This window comes from Oncorhynchus tshawytscha, linkage group LG10, assembly GCF_018296145.1.
Source record: "Oncorhynchus tshawytscha isolate Ot180627B linkage group LG10, Otsh_v2.0, whole genome shotgun sequence".
NCBI lineage: Eukaryota > Metazoa > Chordata > Actinopteri > Salmoniformes > Salmonidae > Oncorhynchus > Oncorhynchus tshawytscha.
Genome location: NC_056438.1, coordinates 74,325,786 through 74,343,979, shown reverse-complemented (window position 1 = coordinate 74,343,979; position 18,194 = coordinate 74,325,786). Strand labels below are relative to the sequence as shown.

General features: G+C 43.9%; 1 protein-coding gene across 1 annotated transcript in view; it reads left to right on the top strand.

Moving 5' to 3' along the window:
* The window catches only part of LOC112260878 (supervillin), a 118,776-nt gene extending 109,090 nt beyond the window's left edge, over positions 1-9,686 (top strand). The window contains exons 37-38 of the mRNA XM_042329049.1: positions 5,950-6,105; positions 8,485-9,686. Coding sequence (XP_042184983.1) covers positions 5,950-6,105; positions 8,485-8,571 — 243 coding nt within the window. The 3' untranslated portion in view covers positions 8,572-9,686. The remainder of the gene's footprint in view (positions 1-5,949; positions 6,106-8,484) is intronic.
* The last annotated feature ends 8,508 nt before the right edge of the window (positions 9,687-18,194 follow it).

Sequence of the window (18,194 nt, the reverse complement as noted above, 5' to 3'; positions counted from 1 at the left end):
GGAGAGTTGGATAAGTTGAGACGTTTTTTACATCCAGCACCACTACGTCAAGGGAAACATAGTATTCTTTCTAACAAAGATATCTATACTGAACTAAAATATAAACGTGACATCTAAAGTGTTGGTTTCATGAGCTGAAATACAGATCCCAGAAATGAAGCTTATTTCTCTCAAATTTTATGCACAAATTTGTTTACATCCCTGTTAGTGAGCATTTCTCCTTTGCCAAGATAATCCATCCACCATTAAACACCATTAAACCATTAAACAGCATGATCATTACACAGGTACACCTTGTGCTGGGGACAATAAAACGTACAGTTTTGTCACACAACACAATGCTACAGACAGGGGCTCCACCAGGGATTTTGGGCCCCAAGAATAGATATCACATTGGGCCCCACCACCATACCAAACCTGTGCAATTATTGTAACCACACCTCCAGAACCCAATCGACCCATTCAAACCTTTAAATAACTCTAGCTTTGCAGGCTTGCAATTCTCTTGTAGCCAATATTTACTGTCTGATATTTACTGACAGTGAGCTGTGATAATATAACCCTGTGCAGACATTCATGCATCATTCTGCATACAGTGGAATTCACTATTCGATGCAAGACTGATACCCTCGAAATGTGCTGTAGGCCATCTTTTACAGTCTCTAAATGTCATTTTAATGGAAAATTCTCTTAACATTAATCATTTACTTAAAATAAATATAACTTAAGTATACATTAACCTGTTCAATTAAATGAACATGATCATCTATAGAATGATATAACAAACAAAATACTAAAATCAGCAGCAGATTTTTGAACTAGGTATACACACCAACTAGACAATAAGCAGCTGTAGAAATGGAACTGAAAAGGCCTGATGGTGGCGCTAGAGTAAAGGTCAAGAGGTCACCAAATCAATAGGTTTCTTCCACTTGGGGTCTTGATTGTGCACAACAAATGTTATGGTCAATCCAGCCATTACTTTGAGATATATCTTGTTCTCAGTCTGTTCTCAGTCTTGTTCTCAGCCTGTGGGCATCATGTGTGTAGTGATCCAATATCCATAGTGATGCCATTTAACAGTTATCACTGGCCCTTGCTGAGTCTTACTCACCAAGAGCCCAGCGCTGAGCATTCTTGCTAGCAAAGTCACCGATCAAGTCTTTGAAGTCCAGCTTTCTAGCTAACTGACTTTCAATGTACAGCATGGCAAGACTGCACAGCCTGTCCGGGGACATAGTGGACCTCAAATAGATTTTTTTTAAATCCTTTTTTCAGTTTACTGAAAGCTCCTTCGCCATCAGCAACCGTCACAGGCAGTGTGGAAAATATATGTAAAGCAATGGACACTTTTCCCAAAATGCTTTGCAGCTGCATTGTACAAATTGTATTCAGGAGACAAGATAGGGGGGACAGTGGCAGTATGTACAGTGTTCAGGAGACCAAGAGGGGACAAGTTAGGAGGGGAAAGTGTCAGCATATACAGTGTTCAGGAGACCAAGAGGGGACAGGTTAGGAGGGAACAGTGGCAGCATATACAGTGTTCAGGTGTCAGGAGACCAAGAGGGGACAGGTTAGGAGGGGACAGTGGCAGCATATACAGTGTTCAGGGGACCAAGAGGGAACAAGTTAGGGGGGACAGTGGCAGCATATACAGTGTTCAGGGGACCAAGAGGGAACAAGTTAGGGGGACAGTGGCAGCATATACAGTGTTCAGGGGACCAAGAGGGAACAAGTTAGGGGGACAGTGGCAGCATATACAGTGTTCAGGGGACCAAGAGGGAACAAGTTAGGGGGGACAGTGGCAGCATATACAGTGTTCAGGGGACCAAGAGGGAACAAGTTAGGGGGGACAGTGGCAGCATATACAGTGTCCAGGTGTCTTACTTCATGATGAAACTTGGGTGTAAGATCTCTGGAATACTTCATGAGGCACACAGAAGGGACTTTATCCTCACTAATCTGACTAACTTTCAGAACAACAGAAAACTATTGTACATATTTTACAGTGGTGTGGAACCTGGTGTCCAGGTCACTTATGATGTCATCCATAGCAGTAAAAACACTGTTCTGGAACCTGGTGTCCAGGTCACTTATGATGTCGTCCATAGCAGTAAAAACACTGTGTTCTGGAACCTGGTGTCCAGGTCACTTATGATGTCATCCATAGCAGTAAAAACACTGTGTTCTGGAACCTGGTGTCCAGGTCACTTATGATGTCGTCCATAGCAGTAAAAACACTGTTCTGGAACCTGGTGTCCAGGTCACTTATGATGTCCATAGTCCATAGATGTCAGTAAAAACACTGTGTTCTGGAACCTGGTGTCCAGGTCACTTATGATGTCGTCCATAGCAGTAAAAACACTGTGTTCTGGAACCTGGTGTCCAGGTCACTTAAAAACACTGATGGTGTCCAGGTCACTTATGATCCATAGCAGTAAAAACACTGTGTTCTGGAACCTGGTGTCCAGGTCACTTATGATGTCGTCCATAGCAGTAAAAAACCTGGTGTCCAGGTCACTGTTCTGAAAAAACACTGTTGCTGCACTGATCCCATGAGCACTGTCTGGAACCTCTTGTCCAGAGATGTCTCATAAAAACACTGTGTTCTGGAACCTCTCACTTTGATGTCTCCATAGCAGTAAAAACACTGTGTTCTGGAACCTTGTCCAGGTCAAATTGAGGTGCAACATCCATTTGATGCGTCCAGCAATCAGTGTTCTGGAACCTGGTGTCCAGGTCACATGATGTCGTCCAGAGACTCTCATCCATCTCTAAGATCTCTTCCTTTAAGGCTCACTTATGATGTCGTCCATAGCAGTAAAAACACTGATATTGGCTTCTGTGTCAAGTGACATTTTTCCTGACTGGAGAATCACATACCTGTGTCCAGGTCAATGCATTGCAGTACCTGCAATTATGCCTGTGTTCTGAACATGTCATTCAACACAAAAACACTGCTGCTCACCTCCTTCAGTTGGGAGTAGGACTGTTTCAGATGTCGTCCATGGGGAGAACCTGGTGTCCAGGTCACTTATGGGGCTGGTTCTGGGGTGTCCAGGTCATGGGGATGTCATCCATAGCAGGGGAACCTGGTGTCCAGGTCACTTATGATGTCATCCATAGCAGTAAAAACACTGTGTTCTGGAACCTGGTGTCTGGTTCAGTCATCCATAGGTAAAAACACTGTTCTGGAACCTGGTGTCCAGGTCACTTATGATGGTCTGGTGTGTTCTGGAACCTGGTGTCCAGGTCACTTATGGGTCCATAAAACACTGTGTTCTGGGGTGTCCAGGTCACGGATGGTCTGGTAAAAACACTGTGTTCTGGGGGTCACTGGGGTCCATAGCAGAAAAACACTGGTTCTGGAACCTGGGGGTATGGGGCAGAAAAACACTGGGGCTGGTTCAGGGGTCCATGGGGAAACACCGTTGCTGACTGGGCTGGTCTCCTCTTGGGGGAATGGGGCTGTGTTTCTTGCTACGGGGCTGGTTCAGGGGTATGGGGAGACGGGGCTGGTTCAGGGACATTTTTCCTGAGATGGGGGCAGACCTGGGGCTGGTTCAGGGGAGATGGGGGGAGACGGGGCTGGTTCAGGGGGGGGGATGGGGGGAGGGGACGGGGCTGGTTCAGGGGGATGGGGGAGACGGGGCTGGTTCAGGGGGATGGGGGAGACGGGGCTGGTTCAGGGGGATGGGGGAGACGGGGCTGGTTCAGGGGGGGGATGGGGGGAGACGGGGCTGGTTCAGGGGATGGGGAGACGGGGCTGGTTCAGGGGATGGGGAGACGGGGCTGGTTCAGGGGATGGGGAGACGGGGCTGGGTCAGGGGTATCGGGGATGGGGAGACGGGGCTGGGTCAGGGGTATGGGGATGGGGAGACCGGGCTGCTGAGCCTGAAGCTGCATCTGTTGGGCCTGGCACCAGGCAGGGACAACTGATATAGTATGAAGAGCTTGCTAAAAGTTTGCCTGCATTGATTAAATGTCGGCTGAAAGAGCCCATACGGCGGCACCAGCCCACACGGCGGCACCAGCCCACACGGCGGCACCAGCCCACACGGCGGCACCAGCCCACACGGCGGCACCAGCCCACACGGCGGCACCAGCCCACACGGCGGCACCAGCCCACACGGCGGCACCAGCCCACACGGCTACAGTGCATTTGGAAAGTATTCAGATCCCTTGACTTTTTCTACATTTTGTGACTTTACAGCCTTATTCTAAAATAGATTAAATTGTTTTTTTCCCCCATCAATCTACACATAATAGCCCATAATGACAAAAGCAGGTCTTTACTTTTGGCAGCATTGAGTCTTCTTGGGTATGACGCTACAAATCAAATGTATTTATATAGCCCTTCTTAGATCAGCTGATATCTCAAAGTGCTGTACAGAAATGCAGGTATAGAAGGTTGGCACACCTGTATTAGGGGAGTTTCTCTCATTCTTCTCTGCAGATCCTCTCAAGCTCTGTCAGGTTGGATAGGGAGCATCGCTGCACAGCTATTTTCAAGTCTTTCCAGAGATGCTTGATCGAGTTCAAGTCCGGGCTCTGGCTGGGCCACTCAAGGACATTCAGAGACTTGTCCCGAAGCTACTCCTGCGTTGTCTTTGCTGTGTGCTTAGTCGTTGTCCTGTTGGAAGGTGAACCTTCGCCCCGGTCTGAGGTCCTGAGTGATCTGGAGCAGGTTATCATCAAGGATCTCTCTGTAGTTTGCTCTGTTCATCTTTTCCTCGATCCTGACTAGTCTCCCAGTCCCTGCCGCTGAAAAACATATCCACAGCATGATGCTGCCGCCACCATATTGATGGTGCCAGGTTTCCTCCAGACGTGGTGCTTGACATTCAGTTCAATCTTGGTTTCATCAGACCAGAGAATCTTGTTTCTTCTGGTGCCTTTTTGGCCAACTCCAAGCGGGCTGTCATGTGCCTTTTACTGAAGAGTGGCTTCCATCTGGTCACTCTACCATAAAGGCCTGATTGGTGGAATGCTGCAGAGATGGTTGTCCTTCTGGAAGGTTCTCCCATCTCCACAGAGGAACTCTGGGTGCTCTGTCAGAGTGACCATCGAGTTCTTGGTCACCTCCCTGACCAAGACCCTTCTCCCCCGATTGCTCAGTTTGGCCTGGTGGCCAGCTCTAGGAAGTGTCTTGGTGGTTCCAAACTTCTTCCGTTTAAGAATGATGGAGGCCACTGAGATCTTGGACCTTCAATGCTGCATAATGTTTTTGGGACCCTTCCCCAGATCTGTGCCTTGAAACAATCCTGTCTCGGAGCGTTACGGCCAATTCCTTCGACCTCATGGCTTGGTTTTTGCTCTGACATGCACGGTCAACTGTGGGACCTTGTATAAACAGGTGTGTGCCTTTCCAAATCATGTCCAATCAATTGAATTTACCACAGGTGGACTCCAAGTTGTAGAAACATCTCAAGGATGATCAATGGAAACAGGATGCACCTGAACTCAATTTCGAGTCTCATAGTAAAGGGTTTGAATACTTATGTAAGTAAGGTATTTCTGTTTTTTAAAATGTTTTATACATTTGCAAACATTTCTAAAAACCTGTTTTGTCATTTTGGGATATTGTGTGTAGATTACTTAGGAAAATGTTTAATTTAGTTATTTTTAGATTAATGCTGTAACATAACAAAATGTGGAAAAAGTCAAGGGGTCTGAATACTTTCCTAATGCACTGAATGTGTATGTGACCAATTAAAATGTGATTTGATTTACTAACCCACACAGCTACACACACACATTAACAGTACTGCTCACACACAGACACACACACACACACACACACACACACCTGGCCGGTTGAAATATACAGTAGTCTTATCCTCCTTTTTGGGACTATTTGAGTTGATTGTGTGTGTGTGTGTGTGTGTGTGTGTGTGTGTGTGTGTGTGTGTGTGTGTGTGTGTGTGTGTGTGTGTGTGTGTGTGTCAGGAGGTGGAGGTGTGTAACCAGATCATCCTGGTGGAAGATGTGCTGGCCAGGCTGTGCCAGAACACCTATCCCCTGGCTGAGCTGTTGGCACGCCCACTTCCTGAAGGCGTCGACCCCCTCCGCCTGGAGCTCTACCTATCAGACCAGGACTTTGAGGTGAGACCACACCCCCTGATCAATTATCATTCAGTTCTAACACACCCTGTGAGAATAGGATACCTTGATTTCAGGTTTAATGAGCTGGTTTCCCAGACCAATGTTAGGCCTGGTCCTGGAGTAAAAGCACTTTCAATGGAGAATCTCAATTTCTTAAAAGCACTTCTCTCTCTCCCACCATTCAACAAGAGAGGCCATCTCCCTCCGTGTGTTTATCTCTATTTACAGAATTCAACACCATACACAGAGCACACAAACACACCGAGCACACACTGAGGGAGGACAGAGTGGGGTCCAATGTCAGCGCTCTCTCTGTGTACTCAAGAAATTAGTTTTCTCTCCCTGGGCGTCAGCGCCACTCCCCACACAGTCTGACCAATGAGGATAGAAGGCCAGAGAGATGCTTGGCCAATGAGAGAGAGGGAGAGCGAGACAAGGGGCTGTATGCATAATTCATCTCAGAGTGCTGATCTAGGATCAGTTGGCCAATAAGCGAGACCAGGGGCTGTTTGTATCATGCATCTCAGTGCTGATCTAGGATCAGTTGGCCAATAAGAGAGAGACCAGGGGCTGTATGCATAATGCATCTCAGTGCTGCTCTAGGATCAGTTGGCCAATAAGAGAGAGACCAGGGGCTCTATGCATAATGCATCTCAGAATGCTGATCTAGGATCAGTTTGACATTTTAGATCACAATGAATAACGACAGGGAAGACGTGATCCTGGATCAGCACTCCTACTCTGAGATGGTTGATACCTACAGGCCCTAATGTCATTGATGTGATTCTCTCTACCATCATTACTTTACGCTCCCTGGCTATTGATGTAACATATACGCTGGGAGTCAGGAAGCAGGTGCTATTGATGTAACACATACACTGGGAGGCAGGAAGCAGGTGCTATTGATGTAACATATACACTGGGAGTCAGGAAGCAGGTGCTATTGATGTAACATATACGCTGGGAGTCAGGAAGCAGGTGCTATTGATGTAACATATATGCTGGGAGTCAGGAAGCAGGTGCTATTGATGTAACATATACACTGGGAGTCAGGAAGCAGGTGCTATTGATGTAACATATACACTGGGAGTCAGGAAGCAGGTGCTATTGATGTAACATATATACACTGGGAGTCAGGAAGCAGGTGCTATTGATGTAACATATATGCTGGGAGTCAGGAAGCAGGTGCTATTGATGTAACATATACACTGGGAGTCAGGAAGCAGGTGCTATTGATGTAACATATACACTGGGAGTCAGGAAGCAGGTGCTATTGATGTAACATATACACTGGGAGTCAGGAAGCAGGTGCTATTGATGTAACATATACACTGGGAGTCAGGAAGCAGGTGCTATTGATGTAACATATACACTGGGAGTCAGGAAGCAGGTGCTATTGATGTAACATATACACTGGGAGTCAGGAAGCAGGTGCTATTGATGTAACATATACACTGGGAGTCAGGAAGCAGGTGCTATTGATGTAACATATACGCTGGGAGTCAGGAAGCAGGTGCTATTGATGTAACATATACACTGGGAGTCAGGAAGCAGGTGCTATTGATGTAACATATACACTGGGAGTCAGGAAGCAGGTGCTATTGATGTCAGGAAGCAGGTGCAGAAGGTGAGTTTAATAAAGAAACTATGCAGATGAACGAACATGAGAGTAAACAATACTACCTAATGACTGACTGTCATCTGAGGGATAAATAAAAGGGGAGTAATCACGGAGGAAATGACGACCAGGTGTGCTTAATGATGGGGAACAGGTGTGCTTAATGATGGGGAACAGGTGTGTGTGTGTGTGTGTTAATAGCTGTCAGGGCTGGTGGTTACAGGTGACCTCGAGCGACAGAGGGAGGAAGCAGGAATAGGCGTGACAATTGATGCCTAGTAGCACTGTAATAAACTGACTAATACCCAGGATCTGGAGCCCAAGCTAACTCTTACCTTTCAGGCTGGGTTCTAGGGGATTCAGATAAGGTGAGTTGTTTGGGCTGAGGACCATGATGAATGATCTGACTGTTCTTCCTCAAGGATACAACATCCTCACTGAGCTGACTCACTCATCTCTTCCTCTGGGCCGTCCTGCTTGCCCCTCTCTCTCTCTCTCTCTCTCCACCTGTGCTGCTCCTCCACACCTCCACCTGTCCTTTCTTTCTCCACAGCGATGAGGAACACGGACTCCCAAATATAACTACTTCTGTGTAAACTGTATTTCACTTTGAACTTGGAACTTTTTGTGGGACCACAAACTGATTTAAAACATGACGGTTCACTATTTGACATTGTCTGAACTCAAAACAGTGCAATGTTAAAATGTGCCACCTCACTCAATCTCTCATTGTATTAATTGATGATCTTCTCCCCATGCAGAAGGCGTTGGACACGAAGAGAGAGGAGTACGAAGGATTACCAGGGTGGAAGCAAGTCAACTTAAAGAAGGCTAAAGGACTGTTTTAGTGTAAGTTAACCTGACGATGTTTGTGGAGAGAAGAAGAAATTCAACGTCTCTTGGAGGACAGTGGAAGTTGATAAAATACTTCTTTATTGTTAAGACCAACCTGTTTCATCAGGTTGGTTGTGGAGAGAAGAGGACACAGAGACCGATGTAGGCCACCAGGCGGTGTCACCCATTCAGCCCTTCCCAGCGGTGTGACTGAACACCGCTGGCAGCACTTTAAATCGGAGGATGTGATCATCGTTTGGGTGGAATGGAATCAATGGAACCGTATCAAACACATGGGTTTTTACAAGAGTTTGATACAATTTCATTCACTCCGTTCCAGTCATTATTATGAGCGTCCTCCCCTCACCAGCCTCCTCTGCTGAACACACTCTCAGGGACGATAAGTGGGAGAAGAGGACAGAGGCTGTGTTGGGGGATCTGCTAAGGTGTGCTAGCCTCATGTAGCATCATGTTTTTAACTTTTAATTATGTGCTAAGCAGGATTTTCATTTTCATACATAGTTACATTTTCTCAGTGGCTTATCAGGAACTGTACAAGCAGGACCTGCTATTTCTCTCTGTGTCTTTCTCTCTCCGTGTCTCTGTCTCTTTCTGTCTGTCTTTCTCTCTCTCTCTCTCTCTGTGTTTCATACTGTACTACTGTATATGTAGACACTGTACTAAGTCTCCTAGAAGCACTTGCTATGTCACCACTCCTGCCACGTGAGTTGAAGAGGACAGTCAGCAACTCTGGGAGGTCAGTGGAAGTTGTTAAAAATGCTGCTTTATTGTTTCAAATAAACTTGTTTAAAACGACCCTTCATCAGGGTTTTACACGTAGGAAAATGAAGATGGCCGACAGAACTATATACCATGGACATCATCAATGACATCATCGGACACACCGCTGTGGTCTCTGGCTTGGTGGTGTTTGTGAAGTCTTTCACAGATTCAGAAAGTATTCATACCCCTGGACTTATTCCACATTTTGTTGCCTGAATTCAACATCTATAAAATAGATATTGTTCTCACCCATCAACACACAATACCTCACAATGACAGTGATTTCAAATGAAATACAGAAATACACCCCTGAGAATACTTTGTAGAAGCAGCGTTATTTTTGATTTTTTGTAAACATTTTGAAATAAATAATTTCACTTTGACATTATGGGGTATTGTGTGTGTGTGTGTGTGTGTGTGTAGGCCAGGGACCAAAAAAAAAATCTAAATTCAATCCATTTTAAATTCAGGCTGTAACACAACAAAATGTGGACTAAGTCAATGGGCTGAATACTTTCTGAAGGCACTGTACGTCAATGTATGTAAAACTGTATTCAACTTGAAAGTTCTGTGTAATATCTGTCAGTAGGAACTTTTTTTCCCCCTTGTCTACGATGTCTCAAAAGGTGATAACATGCTGAGTATGTACCTTTAGATCCAAATTCTCCGGTATGGTACCTGGGCTGTCATAATGATGTCTGAGCTTCACAGGTACCTGAGAAATGTCAACGGTTGTATTTTTACAGGCATGGAGTTCTTCATGGGGGAAAAAACGTGATTTATGTGAATGTAATAGTGCCTTGCGTTTGTGTACAGTTTATATACAGGAATTGTCATCTGCGTTTTCAAAGACTTTAGTGAATAAACAAAATTGCAAATCCCAAAATCCAAATAGATGTTAGTGTGTTTCTTTGACACAGTCAGTGAATCACAATTGTATTTTCTTGACACATCCTCGTCACATCCTCGTGTCCTCCTCGTGTTCTCCTCGTCACATCCTCGTGTCCTCCTCGTGTCCTCCTCGTGTCCTCCTCGTGTCCTCCTCGTGTCCTCCTCGTGTCCTCCTCGTGTCCTCCTCGTCACATCCTCGTGTCCTCCTCTTCACATCCTCGTGTCCTCCTCGTCACATCCTCGTGTCCTCCTCGTCACATCCTCGTGTCCTCCTCGTCACATCCTCGTGTCCTCCTCGTCACATCCTCGTGTCCTCCCCGTCACATCCTCGTCACATCCTCGTGTCCTCCTCGTCACATCCTCGTGTCCTCCCCGTCACATCCTCGTGTCCATCCTTGTGTCCTCCCGTCACATCCTCGTGTCCTCCCCGTCACATCCTCGTGTCCTCCCCGTCACATCCTCGTGTCCTCCTCGTCACATCCTCGTGTCCTCCTCGTCACATCCTCGTGTCCTTCTCGAAGCACATTCAAATAGATCTGAGGTTTTTCCCCTCGTTCCTTCTCCATTGTGCTTTAAGAAGGAGGCAAGGAGAGGATGTGACAAATCGAAGAAATACAATTAAGATTCAGTTTTGGATCTGATTTGAATCGAGCCCTAAAACTTCCTTGACTTTAACAGTTTGTCTTATGCCCAGCAGGTAGTGCTCTTTGTCCTCAGAACGTTCAGTGGAGTTCTCGTAAGAGGCATGTATACATTTGCCAAGTAAACTCAGCAAAAAAAGAAACGTCCCTTTTTCAGGACTTTGTCTTTCAAAGATTCATAAAAATATAAATAACTTCACAGATCTTCATTGTAAAGGGTTTAAACACTGTTTCCCATGCTTGTTCAATTAACCATTAATGAACATGCACCTGTGGAACGGTCATTATTAAGACACAAACAGCTTACAGATGGTAGGCAATTAAGGTCACAGTTATGAAAACTTAGGACACTAAAGAGGCCTTTCTACTGACTCTGAAAAACACCAAAAGAAAGATGCACAGGGTCCCTGCTTGTCTGCGTGAATGTGCCTTAGGCATGCTGCAAGGAGGCATGAGGACTGCAGATGTGGCCAGGGCAATAAATTGCAATGTCCATACTGAGACGCCTAAGACTGCACTACAGGGAGACAGGACGGACAGCTGATCGTCCTCGCAGTGGCAGACCACGTGTAACAACAACTGCACAGGATCGGTACATCCGAACATCACACAGGTACAGGATGGCAACAACAACTGCCCGAGTTACACCAGGAACGCTCAATCCCTCTATCAGTGCTCAGACTGTCCACAATAGGCTGAGAGAGGCTGGACTGAGGGCTTGTCGCCTATGGGCACAAACCCACCGTCGCTGGACCAGACAGGACTGGCAAAAAGTGCTCTTCACTGACGAGTCGCGGTTTTGTCTCACCAGGGGTGATGGTCGGATTCGTGTTTATCGTCGTACGAATGAGCGTTACACCAGGCCTGTACTCTGGAGTGGGATCGCAGTGCGTCACAGTAACGCTGTCGTTACAGGGAAGACATCCTTCTCCCTCATGTGGTATCCTTCCTGCAGGCTCATCCTGACACCAGCCATACTGCTCGTTCTGTGCGTGATTTCAGGAATTTCAGTGTTCTGCCATGGCCAGCGATGAGCCCGGATCTCAATCCCATTGAGCACGTCTGGGACCTGTTGGATCAGAGGGTGAGGGCTAGGGCCATCCCCCCCCAGAGATGTCCATGAACTTGCAGGTGCCTTGGTGGAAGAGTGGGGTAACATCTCACAGCAGGAACTGGCAAATCTATGAGCGGGAGATGCACTGCAGTACTTTAATGCAGCTGGCGGCCACATCAGATACTGACTGTTACTTTTGATTTGGACCCCCCCTTTGTTCAGGGACACATTATTCCATTTCTGTTAGTCACATGTCTGTGGAACTTGTTCAGTTTGTCTCAGTTGTTGAATCTTGTTATGTTCATACAAATATTTACACATGTTAAGTTTGCTGAAAATAAACGCAGTTGACAGTGAGAGGACGTTGATTTTTTTTGCTGAGTTCATATGTAGGATTACTATGAGAAATATTATATTCTTAGTCGCTGCTTCTAAAATGTGAAGAACTAGTTGTTGTGAATTGAAGTGTTAACACATTTTCTACCTAGCAACTAATCTGCTGTATTCTGATTTGGTCAGATGTTGGTTAATTGTAGGGATCGAACAGGAAGTAGTTGAGTTGATGCATGGCTGTGAATTTGTTCAGCGCATCGTTAAATGTGTGAAAGAGTAATCGTTCCCCAATCTCTATCCAGTGTTTGGTACGGTTCCCCTGCTCAGACGTTGCATGCATCAACCAATGATTGCGTGCAATGTCATCGACTCCCAGAATGCTATAGGGGATACCGGGGTTGCTTGTCACACTTTTCATCCTGGTGTGTATTTTTCAGCATCAGTATATCTTACAAGAGTATTTTCAATATTAAGAGAAACATCAAGATCTTGAGTTGAAATGGGCACCCTTTTCTCATATCTTATTCCAACATGGAGTTGTAAGCCATCAAGTGGACACTGTCCACTTGACAACCAGTCCCTTCCCAGGGTTGGTTGTCACACAGTATGGGTTTGGTTGGCACCATGTTTGCTTGTAGTTTATTTATTTTATATCAGGAAATGAAGCAATATAGTATACACAGTCTTAGAATGCCGTTCTTTGATCAAGGATATTTCTAACAAATTTCAGCATTTTATGCCTCGAATAACATATGACATTTTGAGTATGCACGTGTGTGTGTGTGTGTGTGTGTGTGTGTGTGTGTGTCTATGCATGCATTTGTACAGGTGTGTGTTGTGGTGTGTGAGAGAGTGGCATCAAATCGTATTGGCCACATACACATATTTAGCAGATGTTATTGCAGGTGTAGTGAAATGCTTGTGTTCTTACCTCCAACAGTGCAGTTGCAATGTCCCACAACAATATGATACAATGGGTTTGATCGTTTACCTGGCTACCCATCCACTTAGCTCCAGCCGAACTGACTGTTCTGATTGGTCCTAGAAACCAATGGGTTTGGCCAGAGATGGTGATGTCATCAACTTCGAAACTTTGATTGGTTAGATTTATTAGAGACAATCCAATCACTTTTGAATTTGTTTTGTACAACGGCTCTCATTTTGAGGTCACACGAATGACTTCTAGGATGGTAGATTCAGACTGAATGTATCGAATGATAGAGCAGCGTAATTAAATTTAGGGTGTGTCGTCAGGCAATTGGATTGCGACAACCAACCCTACATTCCACGCTGACATGAATTGACAATGTTAACCATTTCAGATTGTTTAATAGTAATATTTACTGGGTTGTAGGTGTGATTGCATGGTACAGTAGGAATAAAAATATGACTATACTTGATATCAACTTTAGCAGTGATGAATGTCCATTGAGGGGTGGGGGGCAGGGTGAAGAGCTTTGAGGGGGCTATACAACCGACTGATGGTCTGGGGGTAAAGCTCTTGGCCAGTCTTTTGGCCAGTTTTTGCCATGATGCTCCTGCACTGCCCGCGTCTGTGTGATTGAAGCTGGGAGAACAGGGAATGGGGCTCGGGTGGCTGATGATCTTCATGAACTTCCTGCGACACCTGGAGTTGTAGGTGTCTTGGAGGGCAGACAGTGTGCATCCAGAAGGTTGTTCGGCTGAGCATATCGCCCTTTGAAGCGCCTTGCGGAGTTGCCGTACCGACACCATTTAAATTGGGACTATTAATTAGTACTGTGACAACCAACACCAGTCTCCCCTAACATATGTGGTTAGCTGATATGTAAAATACCTATGCATGCCAGATCTTAAAACGCCTGCATCAGCAACGCCTGGGCAGAGAAATGCACCTTTTGTCCATACAGAGTCATCCATCCACCGTCTGAAGCCCAGTTTATACCTGGTTCTAAAATGTTTCCTTTGTCCTGACATTGTCTACATTCTGATTGTGCCCACATTGTTAGACAGGTGGAGACTATGTGACCCTGATTGTGATCAGAGTAGTTAAGCACACAGTGTGTCTGGATATCTTACAAGTGTAGATGGATCTGGACAGGGAAACTATTTCAAATTCCAAATGAAATAAATACATTTTAAATTATTTCTTTCACCACTGACTTATGCCATCAATATGTGTCTTAAAATAATATTTTGAAATGTTATTTTGAAAGACTATCTGTGAAATAATTTGCATTACAGTGAGGGACCAGAAATCTTGTCACAATGCTGTGGACAGATAGATATGAAACACATACTATCTATGTGTAGACATGTTTCTGAAAATGTGGACACAATCAGAATGTGGAGAAGATCAGGACACAGGATGTTAGCTCCAGGTATAAACAGGGCTTTTGTCATGGTCACTATAGAATATTACAACATGGACTATCGTCACAATCTGTCTCTGAGAATGTTTCTCCTTCTAAAGTGCACTGAACAAATTCATTACAACTGAGCATCCAGTCCTTCCTGTCAGTACACTGGACAGTAGCCTTCCTGCATCTCCGCCTGCAGAGGTAAGAGATGATTTACACCAATTATGAGTTTCCCACTTTGTGATTGACTTCAGCTTATTAAATGGGTTAATTTAAACCTCCGATAACCGATATAATATACAGGAAGTGCATGCTTACCCTGTGACGACTGACGTGCAGTCTGGGAGCGTCTTTGATTCACGTAAGCATTGTATTCCTTCCTCCAATAAGAAACCGATTACATTAACGCTGAGAAAGAGAATAGACGAGTCATGAGTGGATCAGTAACACTGAAACAAGGATGTGAACACAGACTGGTAATATAGTATGTTGTACTCACGATATCGTCGTTAGGTTTGGGCAGGCCTGGCTGAGACGGACTGCACTGGTAGCACACCTCTCTGTCATGTTGCTCACCATCAGTTATTTCCTCCAGAGAGGTGTCATGGTGAAGCAGCGAGATCAGTTCATCAACATGCTCATCCCACTCTGGACTGGTAGAGGTCATTCAAATGACAGAAATACACAAACAGGCCGTAATCAAATCATGATAAAGAAAATATTTCACATACAGTATGTTTGTATTTGTGTGCAGACTATACAATCCATGAATGTACTGTGGATATTTTATTGAAGCCCGTAGTCCTTACTGTTGAGTGGGAAATAGCTGAAAGAAGCTTCTCAAGTCAAATACAGGATTGCCAGATAGGGTTAATTCAATTCTTCCGACTGCTGACTGGAACTGTAGAACTTCACTCCAACTATCGCAATCATTTAAATCGTTGTGTTCAATAGTAAACCTGAAATACAATACAAATACAACATTATTTTAATCCTGTACACATGATTGAATACCAATGAATGTTTATTCACTGTTTGGCTACAGTATGTTGAGCAAAGTTAATTACTATATGGCAGCAAGTCACATATCAAGGCTTTTTAAAGGATATGTGATGCAATTCATCAGTGAAAGGCTCAATATTAGGTATTTGAGATTTGCTAAGTTAGGAAGTATAGCACTAAGACTCCCTCACCTTAATTTGTCTACAGGGAGGATGATTGCAAGCAGGTCATCCACGTCAGTGTCTGATAGGTCAGCCACACGGTACACAGTCAACCTGTCATCAGGAACGAATAAATATATTTATTTACTTTGTTATTTAGCAGATACTCGTATCCAGAGCAACTTACAGGAGCAATTCACTTTTTGACCTAGTCAAGATCACGGATTCAAACCAGCGATCTTTTGATTACTGGTCCAACGCTCTTCACGGCTACACCTTACTTCTACACATTACTCATAGGAGGAAGTTCAACTGTCATTTATTTGTGATACAGTATCACCTCTTTAGTTAAACTTGAGTGCAACAAGTAAGCCAAATAGTAGGCCAAAGAGTATTGGTAAATCACAGCTGTGTATCTTTATACAGGTTCGAAGTTGGGTCTCCCGTGCATCACTAGACTGGGTTAGCACGGTGAGCTAAAGCCTAGGCATTAGCATGGGGAGACAAAGCAAGTAGTCAGGTCCCAGACTCATCACTTGAATGTACCTCACTAAACCACCTTCATTTACCTGTACAATACATTCAGATATCCACCGGTTAATGTGATTCATGGTATTAGAGATGTGAAATGATACTTACTCTACATCACTCAAACTGTAGCCAGATGCTCGGATGGAGACACAGATCATTCGTAGTTCTGACACTTTCAATCTAAGATGACTTTGGGGAGTTCTTCACAGAATATATTTTTTTAAATGAATAACTTAATCAACAAGAAGTAATCAACCTTAATAAACTAAAATTACTTTCACAAGCAAAAACATTTATTTATCCACTGATCAAATAAATATAACTAACCTCATCGAAAAACATATTTACAACTGTTCATCTTATTTCATCTCACAACTATAGCATGCAACATCATTCAAATACACATGTCTAATTAGTCTCTTGTGGACAGACTATCAAGCATCTGACCAAATAATGCAAGATTTTAACCGAGATTACTTTCAACTGATATTAAAAGATACTCACCTCACTCCATCTTTCTGTAGCTGGCCACTCAAAGCAACATTCCCACAACTATGAAGCCTGAGGAAACAGTGATAAGTCATATTCTTGACAATTTAATATACAGTATTATTGTGGAAATTATGTATTGTTAAATTTTGGTAACACTTCCCATAAATAATCTCCATTAATATCCTCATAATGCATTAAGCACATTTATAATGCCTTATGATCAATGCATAAAGCATTGTGATGTATGACATACAGTAGTTGCTAACAACTGCTCACAGACATCTATGACTACACTTCATTTACATTTGAGCCATTTAGCAGAAGCTCTTATCCAGAGCGACTTACAGCTAATAGATTTTGCGACAATCACATATCAGTAATAGTAAGTGAAGCTTGTAAGTCATATGCAAATTTTTCCATTGGTGTACATACACTTTCGAAGAATGACCACAGTCCTAGAGCATTATGACCAAGGCTGTATAATGTCTTATGAAGCAGTGTTATAATGCCTTATAGGAAATAGTGCACTATATGTGCTCATCAAGGGGTACATTCTAATTCCCCTGTGCTTCCTGGAATGCACGTTACTCTGTCTTGCACACCAAACATGACGGTGGAACCCCTCTTGATTTCTTCATGAGCATTTCATATAGGGCATTATAACACTGCTTCATAAGACATTATACTGCCTGCTCAGATTTTAATGTAACTCCCAGTCAACTGATAATATATCATACAATATATCATTTAAATGACTGAAAGATCTTAGACTTACTCTATGCTTTCCAAGACTCCATGTGCCTTATTGATGAGGAACATGAATTTGTCAGCTGTATTGCTGGTGATGGACTTCACTCCAATGTCAATGTTTCTGGGTTTGTGTTTAGTGAGAGCAACAAGCAAGTCCTGTTCTTTCTCATCCGAGAAGTTGTTCTCTGTCAGACTGAAAAATACAGACAAATTGGAGCGAGGCACAGAAAACACATTTTATTTTAAAAACAGTCCCTAAAACATCCATATGGTAACAGAAACATTCCTTGTAAATGTGATATTTCTTTATAAAACAAATATATGAATCTGGTTATCAAACTTAATGAAGGATGTTTGTGGAAGGTTTGTCTATTAAGGGGAAAGTTGTCTAAAAGTAACTGAATGTAATCAGATTACGTTACTGAGTTTGAGTAATCCAAAAGTTACGTTACTGATTACAATTTTGGACAAGTAACTAGTAACTAACAGATTACATTTAGAAAGTAACCTACATATATCAAATCAAATTGTATTGGTCACATACACATATGTAGCAGATGTTATTGCGGGTGTAGCGAAATGCTTGTGTTTCTAGCTCCAACAGTGTAGTAATATCTAAATATTCACAACAATACACACAATACACACAAACCTAAAAGT